Raw genomic sequence first — 19129 nt, 5'->3', positions numbered from 1 at the left:
TATTATTATTATTATTATTATTATTATTATTATTATTTTCTTTCATTAGTATTAGTATGACAATTATTAGTATTGATACCATAAATATTTATATTTTTTATTTGTTTTGTTGCAAATTAGTTGTAATGTAGTTTTCACTCACATTATTCCTTATTATCTGTATCAATAGAAAGAGATTTAAAATTACATTCAAGTTTATTTCTTACATGTGACATTGATATTCTATTTTCGTAAGTCTATTTCAGGAGAGTAATATTTTTCTGTGTCTTTCAGCAATGGACCTGAAGTGCTAGGTCACTACCCGGTGAACTATCAGCCGCCGAGTGTTGGTGGTGTTAACACAGCCCTGCCTCCTACTGCAACTACAGCTGGGGACCACAAACCCATCTACCTACCTTCGCAGCACACTCATCCACCTCATACGCCAGCCCCACACACTCCCACGCCTCATACGCCTGCACCTCACCCACCCCCACAGCACGCGTCCACGGCCCACACACACACCCCACATACACCCTCGGCACACTCACACACGCCCCATACCCCTGCACCTCACACGCCCACGCCACACACACCTCACACGCCTGCGCCACACACGCCACACACGCCAGTGCCACACACGCCACCTCCACCCCACACCCTCACGCCTCATACACCAACGTCACATACTCACACTCCTCACACGCCCACCACACACGCTCCCTCGCCACACACACCTACACCACACACCCCAGTACCACACACGCCAGTACCACACACACCAGTGCCACACACGCCAGTGCCACACACGCCAGTGCCACACACGCCAGTGCCACACACGACTGCTTCTAGCATACCCACGACACACTCCCTTGCATCGCACACTCCTTCCCACACTCCTACTTCACTCCCACCTCATACAGTGAACACCTCCCACACAACTGTTGCTACCACTACTCCAACTATTACCCCAACAACTACCCCCACACCTCACCTCCCACATCCATCCACACCAGCGCATCATCCACCTCAGGTGGCACCCGCCACACCGGCGTCTGCACAGGTTTCGAGACAGCCTTCAGTTCATGTACCGCATTCATCGCCACACTACCTCTCTCATCCTGTAGCCTCATCTACTACCACAACCACCACCACTACAACCACAACCACTACATCTGCTACTACCACAACATCAACCAGTGTATCTCATAATCACATAGTAGGCAGCGCTGGTCGTGTTAGCAATGGACCAGTGGCAGGGGGAGGCGGGGGAGGCCAGGGGATGGGCCCAGGGGTAGGCAAGTACAGTGTGCGTGCCTTGGTGTCTCCAACTCCTCAGCACAACCATACTCTCTACAATAACGTTAACATAAAATCAAGCCCAGTAGCGTCACCACGTAGTCACGTTCGATCTCCACATCCATCCCCCATTGGTGCTACTCCTACAGCAGTAAAACCTCCAACCCCTGGTGCACCCAGTGGTCCAGTGCCTGCACCTCCCCCAGGCTCAGGCCCGGGGCCGTTAGGTACTCTTCCCTATGGAGTGAAAACCGAACCAGGCGAAACGCCCCGACCAAACCCAGTAAAGACCTATTCCAACACTCCTCACTCAGTGCCAACCACAGCGTCGGTTAAGGTTGAGCCAGGTTATCCCCGTTCTACACCACCCAGTGCCACAAAGGTAACCACACCACATCTTCAGCCGGTCATCCCCCCATCTGCAAGACACTCGCCAAGAGCACACGAACCACACATCTCACCTTTCAGGTAAGCTTTTCAGGAAATATTTTGTGGCGCCTTTCATGTGATTTTAAAAACTGTAACCTGGACTTAATACACAGGATTGCTCTGTAGGAAAGTGAAGATTGCCCCTCTTTTGTATTCGTTTTATCTTTAATGAGAAATTACTTATTTGGCTCCTTACAATACGAAGCACAGAACACAAGTGTTGGAAAGCAGATATGATAAATCACTGTTTGCAAGCAGATGTTTGTTCCTTAGGCAATCTTCACTTAACAAAAATCTCTTCAGTATTATGATTTTTCTGTTGATATGATAAACCTGAGAAATTAATTTTATTCTTTGTTGATATGATAAACTTGAGAAAGTATTTTGACTAGAGTCATCTTTGACATTGCTCTTTATTGCCCTGAGCTACTAACCTAACAGATGTGAGCTTTATATTTAGTCGTGTAAAAAAAAATCTTTATACAATATATATGTATGTCTTTTAAAAATGGGAAGAAAATGTCAATTATGACATGTAATTAAAAGACTATACACTTTTCTTTATAATAGAGAATGATTATTTTTCCTGTTTAATATCTGAGGGTGAGACTTAGAAGAAAAATATAAACAAATTGTTGAAAATTTATTCTGTAAGCAAAAGCAAAGTGTAAAATCCACTTCGTCTTACAGTTCAGCAAACACCGCAGTGAGTAGTGCTCAGACGATCCCTTCACTACCACGGCCCTGGCCAAGGTGAGTGTAACCCTCATTTGTATTTTGATTTGTTTTATGAAGTGTGCGATTGTCTATTTTAGGGTGAATGTTCATTTTATATTTTGGATCGAAAAGTACTCTGTATTCAGCACGATCATGTGCAGGATATAATTTTTAGTGAAAACTGTAATTTACAATTTATTGAATGCTGGTTGATAAAGGTTTTACTGTGTTGAGGAAAAGAAGATTTTTCCCAATACAGCTTTGCCCTTGACAGAAAGGTAGATTCAGATGATCAACAAAAAGAAAACAATTGCTTGTAACTATTAACTTTTGTTGCTATTACCTTAGGTGAGATTGATGCATTGATGATGTAACCATTATTATTAGCTTGTTCACCAATAGTTACAGAACATCAACACAATAATTACTACTGCTGTGATCACTCCCTCACCCCCCACACCAGCCTCCAGCCATCAATTGTCGCCACCACTATCATCATCATTATAATCGACTCTTCTATCAGCAGTACCAATAATGATAACTGTCAATCAATATTTATTGACACCATCACTATTGCAAGAAGATGAAAAAACTGGCCTGCAGAGTTTTAGCAAAATATAATGATTATCATCTGTATGATTAATTGCAAGTTAAAGAAGTACTATAACATTCATGCATTTTCAGCCCAGTATCAAGCTTGCCATCTACCAGTACTGCCAGATTGTCTCTGAATCGGCCTCCGCTGCCCCTGCCGTCGTTCTCCCTGGCACCACCTCCAGTCTCGGCTCCCCTGCCGCCCACGGGCATGTTCGCACCACCGCTTCCTCCATCGCAGCAGCTTACCTCCTCTCCACTTCTCCCTCCCTCTCACATCACCTCAGACCCTCTAGGTAAGGCACTGCTTGGACGAGGGGGCTAATATTAACCGTTCCTCAGGAAGCATTGTTTCGTGATGTTTGTTAGGGATAGAGAAGGAACTGAAAAAAATACTTCAGGTTTAAGAAATTATAGTTTTTTGGGTAAACTCCAGTTAATATCATGGCCATGTGATGTTAGGTTTTACTACCAGTTGGATGTAAGAGAAAGAATAGAATTTATGTCTGTACGAGGGCTCCACATAAGTATCATGAAATTATCTTACCAAACCATCCATTCCCTGTAAATATATTACATTAAAGCAGCAGAACTTGCTGATTTCCAGTGTAATCTAGATAGTGTATACGAGTGGTTTTCATTTTTATTTTGCGAGTGTGTTTTATTTTATTTATTTTATTTTATTTTTATTTTTTTTATCCCTCTCTCTACATCATAATGTATTATCAAAGATAAGTATACTGTTATATTCCAGTGAACTTGGAAAAAAAATAGATGCTGATTAATGGGAAATGTGTACACATGTGCACACAGCACACACACTCTGAAGTGCACCCATGCTCTACCCCCAGGCACACACTCTCTTACAAATAGACTCCCTCTATCTCATATCTTTAAATATACTTCTTTATCCATATCTGTATTTTGTAATATGTGTGTGCATTCACACGCAAGCGCGCACACACACACACACACACACACACACACACACACACACACACACACACACACACACACACACACACACACACACACACACACATATATATATATACATATACATATACATATATATATATATATATATATATATATATATAATATATAAAATATATATATATATATATAATATATATATATATATATATATATATAATATATAATATATATATATTTATATATATTATGTATATATATATTATATATATATATATAATATATATATATATTATAATATATATATATTGTATATATGTAATATATACATTATTTATATAATATATATATAATATATGTATATTATATGTATATTATATATTTTATATGTATTATATATATATTATATTATATATATAATTATATAATATTATATAATATATATATATATATTATATATATATATATATAATTATATATATATAATTATATAATTATATAATATTAATATATATATATATATATATATATATATATGTATATATATATATATACACAGACATCTATATATAAGATTTAGATAAATGTCACTGCCATGGGAAGGTTCCACTTATCAAGGGCTGTCTCCACATCCACAGGCCAAGCAGATCTTCTGCGTAGGGAGTTAGATTCCAGGTTTTTGGCTCAGCAAGAAAGAAGCTTAGGCTTAGGGCCTGGGTTAGGAAGCCTGACTGCTCCCCCAGCCTTCCTGCGCACTGAAATGCACCATCACCAACACCAGCATACACATGTCCATCAACACCTGCTGCAGCACATGGGGCCCCCTCCTCCACTCCCTCCTCCTGGTACATCAGGGCTCTTCTCACATTCAGCAACACCCTCCTTGGTAAGCTTATTCTCTTGTGTATGTGTTGCATGATTTAATCCATGGGATTGCAGTGAAATGAATAATAGCATATGAAATCATGATATTTGTCATAGAGGAAGCTGTGTTTTTTTTATGTATTGACTTTATTTTATCCAACCAGTTTAAGGAGGTGAACAAAGTTGGACTGGAAAGTAGTCTGTACCAGCCTGGTGGCAGCCTAGGGAGTAGCTACCCTCCAGGGCTAACCCCAATTGTTCATCCCCCTACCTCAACCTTTGCGCCGCCTTCTCATCTGTCGTCTGTTCCTCCCAAGGTAAGCTTTTGTCTGTTTGGGTAGAAATTTTCTTTGATTATATTGAGAAGAAAGGGAATTCTTGAGATAGAAAAAAAAAAGTTGGAAGTGTGTTTTTAATCAAGTGCTTCAATTTCTATTTACAGATAGGAGAACCAAGCCAACGGAAACCAGTGGTATGCTTTGTTCATTTTTCTTTCTTGTACATAATGTAGTTACTGAGTTGTACTCATCAGACAAGCCTTATCATTAAAAGTTTCAATTTTGAATACATAATTTTCAAATTCAGAATTTAATGGGACTGCTTATGATATTTAAGATTTTACCATCAGTTTGTTTTGATTATAAAAGTGAATTAGATGAATCAGAGTGAGAGGGTTTCAAGAGTGGGTGATATCATTTACATACACATAGATATGTATGTACTGTACATACAGTGGTGGCATTTTTAATTTTTGGTTTAAACAAAATACCTATATTTTATCTTCTGTGATAAATATAGGAATACCAATAGCTTTTAGAAGCCTGATAAGGAGCTGAGTCAGGTTGAAATATCTAGGGCTTGTCAAAGTGCTATTTAAGTTTAGGCATCAAATTACACTGCAGAATGAATCCTCAGTTAAAACATAGACTGAAATGGCCTCCAGACCATTACTTTCTGAGGAAGTTTTATTGTAGTCTGAAGACAGTCTGGCAGTAGTTCTTCAAAAGGCTGCCTTCAGACAGATTTGTAAAACTTATTTTCATGGAAGATAACACTCTATTCACCAGAAAAAATGCAGTAGTGTGAAAGTGTAAAGTATAATTGCTTGCAAATGTCAGTGGGTTATACCATCATATCAACATCAGATATTAATCAGAAGAATTTCAAGTTAAATTAGGGGTTGGGTCAGCTTCTTGGCCCTCCTGCTTATTCCAGACCAAGCCAGGGTTGGCTTTTTTGCATGTGGTGAGGAGGAGCATTTGGCCCTATTATAGTAGCCACAGATATGGCTGGGTGCTGAAGGTAAAGTGGAGATCAACGGGGCTGTTAGGCTCCCCAGTCGACTAAGGACTGGGCAGTCCCTTGTGTTGCTGCTGCTGCTGTTGTGTTCATCTGGAGGATCGGGGAATGCTGATCTCAGTTTTGGATTCTGTGGCTTAAGTACACGTGCGCTGTGTAAGCATGCAGGGAATGAGGGGAACCTGCTGCCCAATGACATGGCTTTGGACCTAGTTTGACTCAACCTGGCAAACTACGCTGAACTTCAGGTAGCAGGGTCATGCTGTTACACTATGCCCTATAGTGTTTGTAATAGCCCTTCACTTGGGTGACAGTTGAACACTTACACCTTAAGTGTTGTTCCCTTTGAAAGGGTGGCTCTGCTTAGATATTAGAACTCAAATTATGCTTCCTTGCCCTTCAGTACTAGGAAATGCAAAATATTTGTTCACACTAAAGCTGCAAGTACCTCTGACGTGCATGGCGTCAGGAAACTATTTTTAGGAGAGCTAAAGGTTACGTTATCATTTAAAACTGAATGAGATTTACACAAAATGAGATATCTTTAGGTCTTTATTTGTAATAGTATTGCAAAGTGTAATACTGAAGTAGCAATGCTATTACTAATAGACTAATTGGCCTACCAAAGTTTAGGTCTGGAGAGGTACTGGCCACTGTAATGTCTTTTTTATTTTGTCGTTTTCTCCTGTGAGCAGGGGTTCCATCATTCATAATATGAGAGTACTGATGAATCAGGCTTCATTGGCACATTTATAGGAAGGAAGCAGGTGCCGCCCTGGCTATGGAAGCTCTAAAAGCACCCCATACCATCACTATCTGCATGCTCCTTGGTCTCCTTTGTGTTGTGAGTGTTGTACTGTGACACACTCCCAGGGTGATGTATGACCTTTGAAACCTCCTGACCAGCCTGAAGGGTGCCTTTGTCATCTACACTGACCTGGTGTTCAGTGATGGTATTTCTTGAAGACATTTATCTTCTTTTTCATTGTGTTGGGGAGAAGAAACTCCTTCATAACACATTAAGCTGGTTGACTGAGGTTCTTTTAGAGATATTGCTGCATAGATCTAGATGCAGTGTTGAAGTGTTTCTGAAGGATTAGACATCATGCTTGAGATATGTCTGTTTTTGGTTTTTGGTTCTTTCTCCATTATGGGTCCTGGAGTCATGTAGGCGACAGAATGTTTGAGGTCATTTATAACTTGCCTTGAAACATTTAACTTAGCCACACGCAATGTGGCACCAATTTGAGTGGATGTGTAAGATCTCGTGGGTTATATGTGATTTATATGTCCTACAAAAGGTACAAATAATCCTCTCTTTAAGCAAAAGATATTTTGAATAATTATTGCTAAGCTTTTCGTGTTCAGGGAAAGCATCAGTAAGTCACACAAATCAACACAAGTTTCTTCGTTATCTAGCAATACAAGCCAAAAACTATAAGGAACAAGTTATGTTCTGGACTTGAGCCCTAAAGATTCTTTTGCCACCATTGTACATGTACAATATAAGTACATATACATATACAGTATACATATATGTACATGTACAGTATATGTACATGTGCATTTGCAGTATATGTATATATATGTATATGCATATACATAGACATAAACAAGTACAAATACATTTATACAATTTTTGTAACACAATGTGTGTGTCCGTGAGTGTGAGAGTTTGTCTAAATGTTTAATATACAAAGAAATATTTTTCATGAGTTTCTCTTTCTTTGTAGAAGACGGGTCGCTGGAATGCAATGCACGTGCGCATTGCCTGGGAGATCTACTATCATCAGCAGAAGCAGACTCCAGAGAAACCTGGTGCTAAGCTTGGAGGCCCCGACCTGCTGCGTCCTCCACCGGGCCCAGGCGTGGGCAGTACAGCTGGAGCGCCCATTTTCCCAACTTTACCAAGACCCCCAGATTTAGGGCCGTCTATATTAGCTGGACCAGGTCCGTCGCACCGGTTTGAGTCCCCTCTCCTCGGTCATCACCTGACGCCCTCTGTGCCTGGACTTGGAGGAATGAGATATCCCGGAGGGGCACCTCCAGGGCCATCTGCACCACCTCCTTCAGGATTCCACCACGTAGGAGTAACGCCCACATCCATACCAGGACCTCCCCCTGGGTCAATGTTTTCCAGGGAGTCCCTACCGCCAGGGTTAACTGTGCCACAGCCAACTCCTCATGATGCTTGGAGGTTAGTTACAAGACTCGGAGGCACGTTCAGGGTGGCATCCGCCGAACTTGCGTTTTTGTTTTGCCTTTTTTGAGAGTGGATTTTCATTGTGAATTTGATTGTAACATGCTTTAACAAAGATGAATATCATAAAATAATTGTCCAGTCATTACTAACTAAATTTTCAATTGTTTATTGAATTATAAGTTAAATGAAACATTTAGGAATTTCTAACTAATGGTAGGCATCGTCTTTATACACACAGGATAAGGGCACCCACACCATACGGGCCAACGCCTGGTCCTTGGCCTGTGAAGCCTGATGCTGCCATGTACGAGAGAGAGCGGAGAGAAGAGGAGAGACAAAATCGAGAAAGAGAAGAACGAGAAAGAAGAGAGCGGGAGGAACGGGAGAGAAGAGAACGGGAAGAGCGAGAAAGAAGAGAAAGAGAAGAGAGAGAGAGACGGGAGAGGGAAGAGCGAGAGCGGGAGCGAGAGCGAGAGAGACGGGCTGAGCATGAAAAGGATCGGGCAGTTCGTACCTTGGAAACTAGTCATGATCGTAGTGTACCGCGCCGCGACGGGTCACGGTCGCCACTCCGCCCCGATCCCAAGGACCGGCCGTCGTCGCACCCCTCCGCACCAGGCTCCAGCCAGCCCCCCTTGGGCGTGATGCCCTCCTCCAGCATGAAGGGCGACGGCCGGCCCGACTCGCGCCCGGGCTCGAGGCCAGGCTCCAGAACTTTAGACCCTCGTGTGAAGTTAGAATCAAAGGATGAGGTGATGATAGTTGGTGGAAAGGAGGCGCCTCCCCGCCAGTTATCACATGGAGTACCGCCGCCCTCAGTGTTACCGCCCCCTGTATCTGTGGGCTTGTTGCCTCCGCACTCCATTGCCATGAGCATGGCCACGACCTCGGCCAATTCTGCCCTGGATCGAGTGAGACTCTTGGGTCCGTCAGGGTATGGCAGTGGAGGGCCGCATCTGGGTCCCTGGGCAGATCCATTCCGAGATCCGTATCGCTCGGCCCAAGAAATCTCTGTGGCCAGAGTGCACGACCTGGGATTACTAAGGGATCCGCTGAGAGAGAGAATGAACTTCGCTGCTGCTGCTCGAGAGGAGCAGATGTTGCACTCCAACCCCTTGTCATCATTAATTCTCAGTGAGCGGTACAGAGAGCAACAGCAGCAGCAGCAGCAACAGCAGGCAGCAGTGGCGCGAGACCTGTTTGAACGCAGCCATTTAGCGGCCGGCGTCCCCCCAGGGAGCATGTATCCGCCAACGTCAGCACTACTTCCTCCACATCCCTCAGTTTCTCACATGGCGCCGTCACTGCTAAAAGGTGGCTCACCTCTGGGTCCCGGCCCGCCCGGAGGACCCCACGGCTTACATCCACCTGGTTTAGGATCTCTCCACGGGCCCGGACACCCAGGAGCTCCCCCAGGCCACCCGCAGCCTCCCCCGCTGGCACCTGGTTTACCTCCACCTCTCATCCCTTCTATGCGTGGGTCGTCTCCGGCGCACCCACGGCCCCCGGATAAAAAAGATGACCCACGCTGACTCTAGTCATCCCCGGTCATGTTCGGTTTCAGGTGGTGCTCAGCATATGTACATTTTCGGCTTATTATAGTCTGAATGATTGCTGAGTCAGTTACTACTGCTATTACTGCTGCTGCTGCTATTATTTAATAGAAGCACATGTATTATGGATGGTGGAGGGCACGGCGGCCCTTAAGACTGCACTACAGCTCACAGGGTTGGCTGCAGTCAACATGTCTTTCATGATGATCAGGCTGTGGATTGTAACACAAGTTTTGTACCATACTTGTACAGTACGGTGGTTCAGAGCCACCTTATTCAATGTCCTTTTATTTGACATTTTGTAGATATTCATTGTTTTCTTAAAGTATTTTGTAGAAAAATAAATTAATATTGACGTGACGAAATGATCTGATGCAGACTGACAATGACGATTTGTTAAAACTGTTTCTAAATACATGAGTTTGTTAACAAAAACATTTTTTATCCTTTCACATCATGGCTATGCAGCAGAAATAGGAATAACTGCTTCTAGCCAGAAATAAACAATGGATTATATGCAAACATGAACACATTTGATATGGTCAGGTTTTATTCTTTTATTTTTAAAATATCCTTTGGGGAATTCCTCAAACAGTAAATGGAAATTGAGTAAATGCCATAGAATACATTAAGAGAGACGACTGTGCTTGAAGGCTTTTTTCATGCAAGAAGGTTAGCAGTATATTCACTTTTACAACGTGATAATGATTATTACTGCGGAAGCATACACGATACGGTGAAATTGACGGTATAGATTTGGAATTTGGCAGGGATGAAATTAAGTGATGGAAAAAATACATTTTGCCGGCTTGAGATATTAGCAAAGAAAACCTTCAAAACAAAATAGGTTGAAAGGCAATTCATCCTCAGGTCTGCAGATACAGAGATCAACCTCTCTCCAATTCCACAAACCTGAAGATGAAATCACGGTTGCCTCCTCTTTCGAGAAACTCATTTTTTTATTATTATTATTTTTTAGAAATGGAATTACCAGAGCTGATATGAACATTGCAATTTCTCATCGAAGGATTATTAATAAAACGGCATAAATTCAGGTAACTTTATACAGATGTGGTACTGCACATTCACTCGCCCCCATCTCCACATTTGCCACTCAGCATCCCTTTCTCGATACAGGAGTCCATTGGCTGCTGAGTGGTGAGCCTAGAAGTACTAACAATGCAGGAACAGTAACGCGTCGGTAAAAGAGTGCATGTGATGATGGTCCATCAAAGTGCTATTGATACAGGCCAATAGATCTGTGAGAAAGATTAAGCTATATTGTGCAAACAATTCTGTCACCTGGCACTTTAATATTAGCATGTTGGGTAAAGACTAGATATAATATGTTAACAGAAGTATTTACGGACACTGAAGAGAAGGAACAATTGTAGTGAATATTGGCCTGTTATATAGTGCAGTATCAGCTTCGGTGACACCAGAGGCTCGGCAACCGTGGAGGCTGCAAAGTAACTTGTACAAGCAGCAGTACTAAGGACAGAAGAGTATATGATATATGTAAAATAATAATAATAATGATAATAAAAAAATCTTTACTTATAAAATCATGAAATATAAAAACACCAGTACAACTGAATATAATCGATGATGAGGATGATTAATGATAATAAAAAAAAAAACGTCAGTCATATTCTCACGACTTTTTCAAGGCAGACAAGATTCCTCGCCAAACGTAAATTTCGACAAGAATATATTGCAGACAGGAGGCAGTAGTAATAGTAAATGAATATCACAGGGTGGGAAACAAGGTCAAATAATTTAGGGGAACAATCATTAACTCATTAGATAAAGTCGTCTATAACACAAAGCACTTTATCAACTGGAAAAGGTTCTGGCAGTTTTCTTTAATAGGAGTTGGACAACTTATGAATTAATATAGCTTTTTTTTCTCCAAAATTAAGCTTTACACTCCCTAGTACTGGCCTACTTATGTTCATATTTATATATTTTGTTATGAAGTACCACTACAGACCTTCAGACACTCATTACTAGAGATAGGGTAGCTTCTAGTGGAATTTCTAAAATGGCACCAAATGCTGTCAAAGACGCTTGCTATAATATGCTTTACGTTCAAAGTCTTCATCATTGAGGTTCCAGTTTCTGTTAGCTTGTCTAGGTGTCCAGATTTTAAGAATGATTTTCCAAGATAAAACAAACCTGCCAAGTGGGTATTTGACTCTCACTTACACCAATCTGCCTACTGCAAGGATCTTCTGAAACTTTTCCTATTCAATACTGCAGAGTCCAAACATTTTCCTCACAATGTAGTCGTCGGTTGGACACATGGTCCTCCCAACTGTATCCCGTGATCCGGCGCAAGGACCTGTTACATATGACATCACGATGCGACTCCAAGGCACTAGATAGTATCCAGGTTTCACCTCCATCAAGCAAAACTGGCAGTATCAGGACCTTGAAGACACGTAGCTTGGGTCTTAGGCTCCTTCATCTCCAAATTCTCTTGTTGACTGACTGATTGTTTTTTAAAATTATCTGCCACATCAACAGCTAAAACTGAAATGTCTTATAAATGAAGATAAATAACAATGAATATTATATTAAAAGTCAGACATAAATATTTTTCTCTAAATGTATAAAACCATTGCATAAATATGCATATCAAATTTGATTAAAGTCTCTCTTAGGAAACTAATAAGACCTATGTCACAATCCTCCAATACATTTTTCAGTGTATATGGGGGAGACAAGTACGTACGTCTTTGGTCTGAGAATGTTGCACATCTTTCCACTGCATGTGCAATTGTTAATGGCTCTTGGCATATCTCAGCATACTTCACTTTTAGCCATCATCGGCCCATGCGTCAGTATTGTGTGCCCGATTCTTAGTCTTGCTAATACAGCTTCTACTTGTCGGTTGGGATGGACGCTGGTCATCCAACTGCCGAGGTCATCTCTAATCTCTCGCAGTTTGTTTCTAGAGTTATGCCTCCATTGCTCCCTCCATTTATTGCGAAGACAATTTCTGATGCTGGCTTTCAAGTCGGTGTGTGGGAGAGGAAAAGGAGCATCACAGGGCTGAGCGACAGTACCTTGGCCTTGGCATTCCAGTCGCATGTAACTGAAAAATGCAATCTTCCTCCTGCTCACTGCTGCAGAGCCCAAACCGTTTTCAGATTTCATACCATCTGTATATTTTGCATCTGATCCTTGGTACTTTGCTGAAGAAATCTCTCCCTGATTTTTGCTTTGGATCTCTCCCCTTTCCCTATTCTGACCAAAACCAGCTTGACTTGATTGAGCCAAAGAGGGAACTGGGGAGTGCTAACAGGTAGAATCTTGGTGAGATTTAAATTGAGATCTTCCACAAGATTCCTCATTCTCCTATCATAGGATCGGCTATCCTCAAGAGCGTTGAAAACCAATCTAGATGTAGGAGATCCTGGTATCCTTTGTAGTCTCATGTAGTAAATCAGGTTCATGTAGTCCTGGTGTAATGAAAAGGGTGGATCTCCACTCTTGGCATACAGGGACTCCACAGGTGAAGACCTGAAAGCCCCAGTACAGATTCTGAGAGCTTCATTATGAACTGAGTCCAACATCTGGAGAACAGTCAGTTTATTTGGTTAAGCTGCAGAAACGTTGTGCGCTTAAGGGATGGGATGAGGGATGGTGGGAAGGAGGACAGGCTAGAACTGAAGCAAAGGACTTACCTGGTTGTGCAAACAGCACATGGGCACATCCTTATTATCAATACTTCTTTTTCAAATTTATACCTTTTACACTGCTTTGAAGAAGTTTCATGAGCTCTGCAGTGGGAACAGTATACTGGACCTAGATAGTTGTCATCTCCTTGATGACTTGTTGTACCACACTTTACACACACATTCTTGGTTGTCCATTTTCCTTAAACAAGACAACAAGAGTTGGCTCCATGCCCATATCCCTGGCAGTGGAAGAACTGGATGGGGCTGGGCACATATGGCTTTACCTTAAGGCAGTACCATGCCAACTTAACTGATTCCAGGACTAATGTTTCAAAAGTTAGAAGAAGAGCTGGTGTCTTTTGCTCCAAACCAATAACTTTCTTCTTAAAACGTTTTATTGTCACTACCTTAAAATTCTTTGGTTCCTCTAACAGCTTCTCCTCAGAATACCTTATCAGGACTTGGGAAAAGACAATTCCCTTGCACTGATCAAGTGTTTTGTGAAGAGAACATGAAACTTGAGCCCCAGGAATGTTGCATATCGCACGCAGACGGTCACTCTCGTCTGGTGATGAAACTTTCACTATCAGGCTACCATCTCACTGTGGGGTGATACGAGGATCACGTTGACACAACTCAACTACCTTGTGATGTACTACAAGATGTATCAAGATCCATGACTGACACGCCATCAGTGGTCTTTAGTGCAAGGTATTTACTATATGAGATACTTTCATATTTACCGGGAAAGATTTTCTTAATGGACTGAGGAGGACTTTTCTCCTTACCTGGTCTGGGAGCCTGGGAAGCATTACGATTCCCATTCTTGTCCTTTGGATGCTGGAAAAGTTTCAGAGTGACAAGACGTGATGTTCCAGATGGATTAGCTTTGGGATTGCATAGGTCATTAGGGACAGAGCTAGTTCTTTGTTGATTTGTAGAAATACAAATTAGACTTCATTTCCTCCCCCCCTTCCCCCACCCATCATGGAGTCCAATGAGGGGAAGCTATAGTTGGGGCTCAAAATCTCCCAACAGCCACAGGGGAACTAAAGAAGTATACATGGTGGCAGTCGTGGGACCTATGCGATACCGACTGGACAATGCCCGCTTGACCCTAACCATATTTGACCAGCTGATGGACTTGACTGATTGATCAAGTCACCCGTCTAACCAGAATAGAGGACCAAAGAGGTGTGTTGCTAGGGTGTAGTGTGCAGCATCATGCAACCTCTTGGTGCACCAGGAAGCCATTTTGTCTCATCCCTCACCGGTGACCCCTCCAGTATGGGTAGCCCTCTGGTCTGGCTCACCAGGTGATTGGGACCTGAAGCTCCCCCACCGTGGCAAGGCGGTTCTCGTTAGAGGGGTCTTGTTGACTGAATTCATGGCTCCTATTAAGTCAGTCCAGCTATGGAATTCCTGTTCTGACAGCCAGGGTCATAAACTACACTACCAAGTTATGTAAAGCTCTCTGTGACCAGTATCCTCGCCACAAGAATGTAATGACCAAACAGTTCTCCTAACAAGGGTTTGCCTAATTGCCGAATACATCAAGAGCCACCACTGCTGATTCCAGAGACTCAAGAGATAGGAGAGCAACATCATCAGCAAAGTCAAGGTTGGTGACCATGATATTGCCCAATGTTGCTCCACAATGACTTTGGATGGTACCTCTTCCCATTACCCAGTCTATGCAAATGTTGAAACAGCCTTGCCTCAGGGAAGAAGCTCAACAGGCCCCCACCACTCTGTACAGCACTTTCAGTACCAATATATATTTTGTTAGACCAATATCCATTGTTGAAATTCCTCCAAGTCTCAGGTTTACTGTCAACTTGCCATGTATGAATCCAGATTGCTCCAGTCTCTGGTGGCTTAGTTGGTATCACGAATCTGTCTCAAGAATGTTAGCGAAAACGTTGACTGGCATGCTAAGCAGAGTGATACCATGCTAGTCTTTCCCCTTCCAGAGAGGGTTAACCACACTCCTCAGTAGGTCCGGGGGAATGGCACAAGACTGCTAGATGGCTGCCAGGACAGCATGTGTGCCCAGGGATACTGCATACCCATCAGCTTAGAGATAACTTCCCTTACCTCATTCAGGGTAGGAGGTTCTTAGCTGATAGGTGGACCCAGCACAGGGATCGCATCATCTCTTGCATTAAAAGTCACTGCTGGAGGGCAAACCTGATACAGGTACTCAAAATACTCAGCCCAACCTCCACAAATCCCAGCATAGTGAAATGATTCAGCAGTCAAGAAGACTTACCGGATAGCACGCTGTGCCTGACCAAAGAAGATCATAGCAACATGTTATACAATGGAAATCGGCCATACCACAATCAAGAGGCGTTGTTGCAACTGTCAGAAACATGGGCACATTTGATATCATTTGATATGAAAGTTGTCAATTCCGGGAACTGTTTTGCAGCAGAGGAACAAGTCTATCTTCCTGCGCGGAAAAGGCAAGGTGTATGGAACAAGTGATGAAGGTCTTTGGGTATGCATGACCTGCTGTTCCTTTTTCTACTATTCTGTTTTATCTTGCTTTACGAGGATCTTTCCTGGAGTCTCCTTGTATATGTTCATATGGTTCTCCAGCCGACTTCTCTTGAGGGCTTTAGACTGTGGGCTGTTGTACAATGATTAAATTTATAATTCCGTTCTTATTATTATGATTGTTGTCATTATCATTATCGTGATTATTATTATCATTAGCTTTGTTATCATTATTACGTTTTTTGTAAAAAAAAAAAAAAAAAAAAAAAAAAAAAAAAAAAAAAAAAAAAAAAAAAAAAAAAATATATATATATATATATATATATATATATATATATATATATATATATATATATATATATATATATTACTACCTCATTATCATTATTACTACCATTATTATTCTTACCATCATTATTTATATTATCATTCATATTATTACCATTATTATTATTATTACTATTATTATCATTACTATTATCATTACTGTTATCATTATGATTATCATTATTACTACGATTATTATTATTATTATCATCACTAATATTATCATAATCATCATCATCATCATCATTATCATAATAATCATTATCATTATCATAATAATCATTATCATTATCATCATGATTAGCAGTTTCATTATTATTTCATTATCATTATCATTATTACTGATATGCTGTTATTGTTACTAATCCTCTTATTTTCTTGTTAATGGTTATTGGTTACAAAGCAAAATAAATGTGCTAGACATCATCATATTTCACTATAAAAAGGTGTGTTTACAAGAGTAAAAAGTGTGGTTAGTTGATGATTAAGTGTGTTACACGTCAAAAGCCGAATAGCAGTTCAGAACAGTTTGGCAGCGAAAGGGCAAAGAAAGATGAGGGTAGAGAATAGATGGGCTAAAGGGGGTTTAACGGAGATTAGATCACAGCTTCAGGAGAAATGTCAGGAGGGAGAGAATCCAGGGAAGGAGGTTGTTCTAACAAAGAGTCGCATGTGTATCCAGGGGGGAGCGGGAGAGGTAAGGGGGATGGAAGGGGAGGGGACGATGCAGATGAAGCAGGAGGGAACGAGTTGTGGGTAGTGGGAGAAAGGGGTGTAGGGGAAATATGAACAGGAGGAGGATGGATATCGGCAGTTACTTTGAGTGTAGAGGGAATAGGAGCAGAGAGATTGAAGGATAGATGAAGTGTAGGCATGTTATTTTGGGTCATGATTTGACAGCTTTGAATGTCTCTGAGAGTTTCTGAAGTGGATTCGGTTGGGAAGGTCTGAGAAACAAAGGTTTTCTTATGTGGGGGAGAAGAAGAGACAGGAATCTGAGGGGTAGAGCAAAAAGTAGGTGGAGGAGAAGGTGTGGTATAAGAACGTTTAGATTTCTGCCATGGACAGAGGAGGGAGATTTGAAAAAAAAACATGATTGGGAGAAGGGGGTACATTGGGAAGGGTGTAGAAGTGAAATGGGAGGAAGGAGAGGGGGGAGTGAAGGGCAGCTCTGGAGTTGGGAGTGCTTCCTGTCTAGTCTCGCGTAAAGTGAGGCCAAGCTTGAATCTGAGAGTTGCCACCCCAGACTCAGGTAGGTAGGGCAGCCCCTAGAAAATACATTATGGGGGTCACCACAATTGGGACACGTGCATGACTGTACAGAGCAGTTTGATTGATCATGACCAGGTTGGTCTCATAGAGGGCATCAAGCTGTGGAGTGGGTGGCTTAGATGCCAACAGTTCTGACACTGACATGGGGAGGTTTATATGTTCGGACAGGGAGGGATTCCCCTTATAATATAAACATGAAGGGGAGGTCATGTCAGCGAGATGTAATCTTTGCAATATTGGTGGAGGGCTTATGGTGGCCTCTAGGGGAATGGTGTAGCATTGTACTGATACTGCATCTACTGAAGTACTGAAGGCAGGAATGGGTTTGCCAGTTTGCCAGGGTTGATAATGCTGTAGTGGGAATCACAAAAAGACAATCCCATTTGACTGACCACTTAAAAGATTTGTAGAGGTGCTGGTAGTAGAAGGACAGATAGATGGACAATAAAACTGCTGAATAGTAATAAGGGAGGAGGGGGTAGTAGATAAAAAAAACTGTGGGGGTGGAGGAAATGAAGCAGCGGATGGTATGAGAGGAGGAATGTTTTCTGGAGGTTGAGTAATGACCTGGGTGGATGTTTGGACTGAACTGAGGTGACAGTAGGTGTTCACTCGTGGTCAAGGAGAGCCTGGGGTCAGGGAATCGGGGGGATTAAAATCAGTGGGGTTAGTTGATAAAGTCGCAAGCCTCATTGTCCCTAATCGAGGTACAAAATCTTCATTACTGGCCATGGGAACCCTGGAGTATGTTGGTTAGAGAAATAGTCTACTAGAGGAGAGGCCGTTCATGAATGGCACAAAGTCAGCCTTTCGTCCTTTCAACATGGCTCTTACACGTTAGGACAGCGGAAGTTGGAGAAGAGAAGGATAAGAAGGGAAGAGAAGACCATGCAAAAGTAGTCGAGTCGAGGATTTAGGCCCAAGGTAGGGGTGATCCCTAGCACTGGATCTCAGTCACCGTCTCCTAAGCCCACCACGGCAACAGCGGGCAGGGGATTCGGGAAGGGGCTATTTTTGCTCTGTTCTTTATGTTATCATTACTATAGTTACTAATATTACTGTTGTTGCTGTGTTATTACAACTAGTATTATTACCATTATCATTATCACATAGTTATTATTATTATTATCATCAATGTTACCGTTATCACTATTATCTTCATCATTATCATTGTCAATATCAATCATTTTATCATCATTATTATTAGTATGATCACCGACATGATGACCATCACCATCCAAACCTTTAGACAAGATATTTCATCAAGTATTGCTAATTATGCAAATCAAATGCCTTGCTAGAGCTGAGCCAATATCTGGGACGATGTTGGCCTTTCACAACGCAAACCAATTTTTTTTATCATTCCTTTCAGATTTTTTTTTATTTTTTATTTTTGGGAGGGATACGTCCCTAAAGAGAGAGAGAAAAAATAATCTTTCAGGAAAAAGGTATTTACCAAGACCACCATA

General features: G+C 41.7%; 1 protein-coding gene across 1 annotated transcript in view; it reads left to right on the top strand.

The window, feature by feature from the left end:
- Positions 1-10308, top strand: part of LOC119579039 (proline-rich protein 36-like) — a gene marked incomplete in the record, with an annotated part of 61262 nt that extends 50954 nt beyond the window's left edge. Inside the window, 8 exon segments of the mRNA XM_037926761.1 lie at positions 274-1746; positions 2398-2460; positions 3109-3314; positions 4593-4840; positions 4983-5135; positions 5261-5290; positions 7851-8314; positions 8538-10308. Coding sequence (XP_037782689.1) covers positions 274-1746; positions 2398-2460; positions 3109-3314; positions 4593-4840; positions 4983-5135; positions 5261-5290; positions 7851-8314; positions 8538-9852 — 3952 coding nt within the window.
- Positions 10309-19129: the final 8821 nt, after the last annotated feature.

The sequence above is a fragment of the Penaeus monodon genome, chromosome 11 (genome assembly GCF_015228065.2).
Source record: "Penaeus monodon isolate SGIC_2016 chromosome 11, NSTDA_Pmon_1, whole genome shotgun sequence".
Classification (NCBI taxonomy): domain Eukaryota; kingdom Metazoa; phylum Arthropoda; class Malacostraca; order Decapoda; family Penaeidae; genus Penaeus; species Penaeus monodon.
The sequence above is the reverse complement of the archived record's forward strand: the minus strand, read 5'-3'. Positions and strand labels throughout refer to the sequence as shown.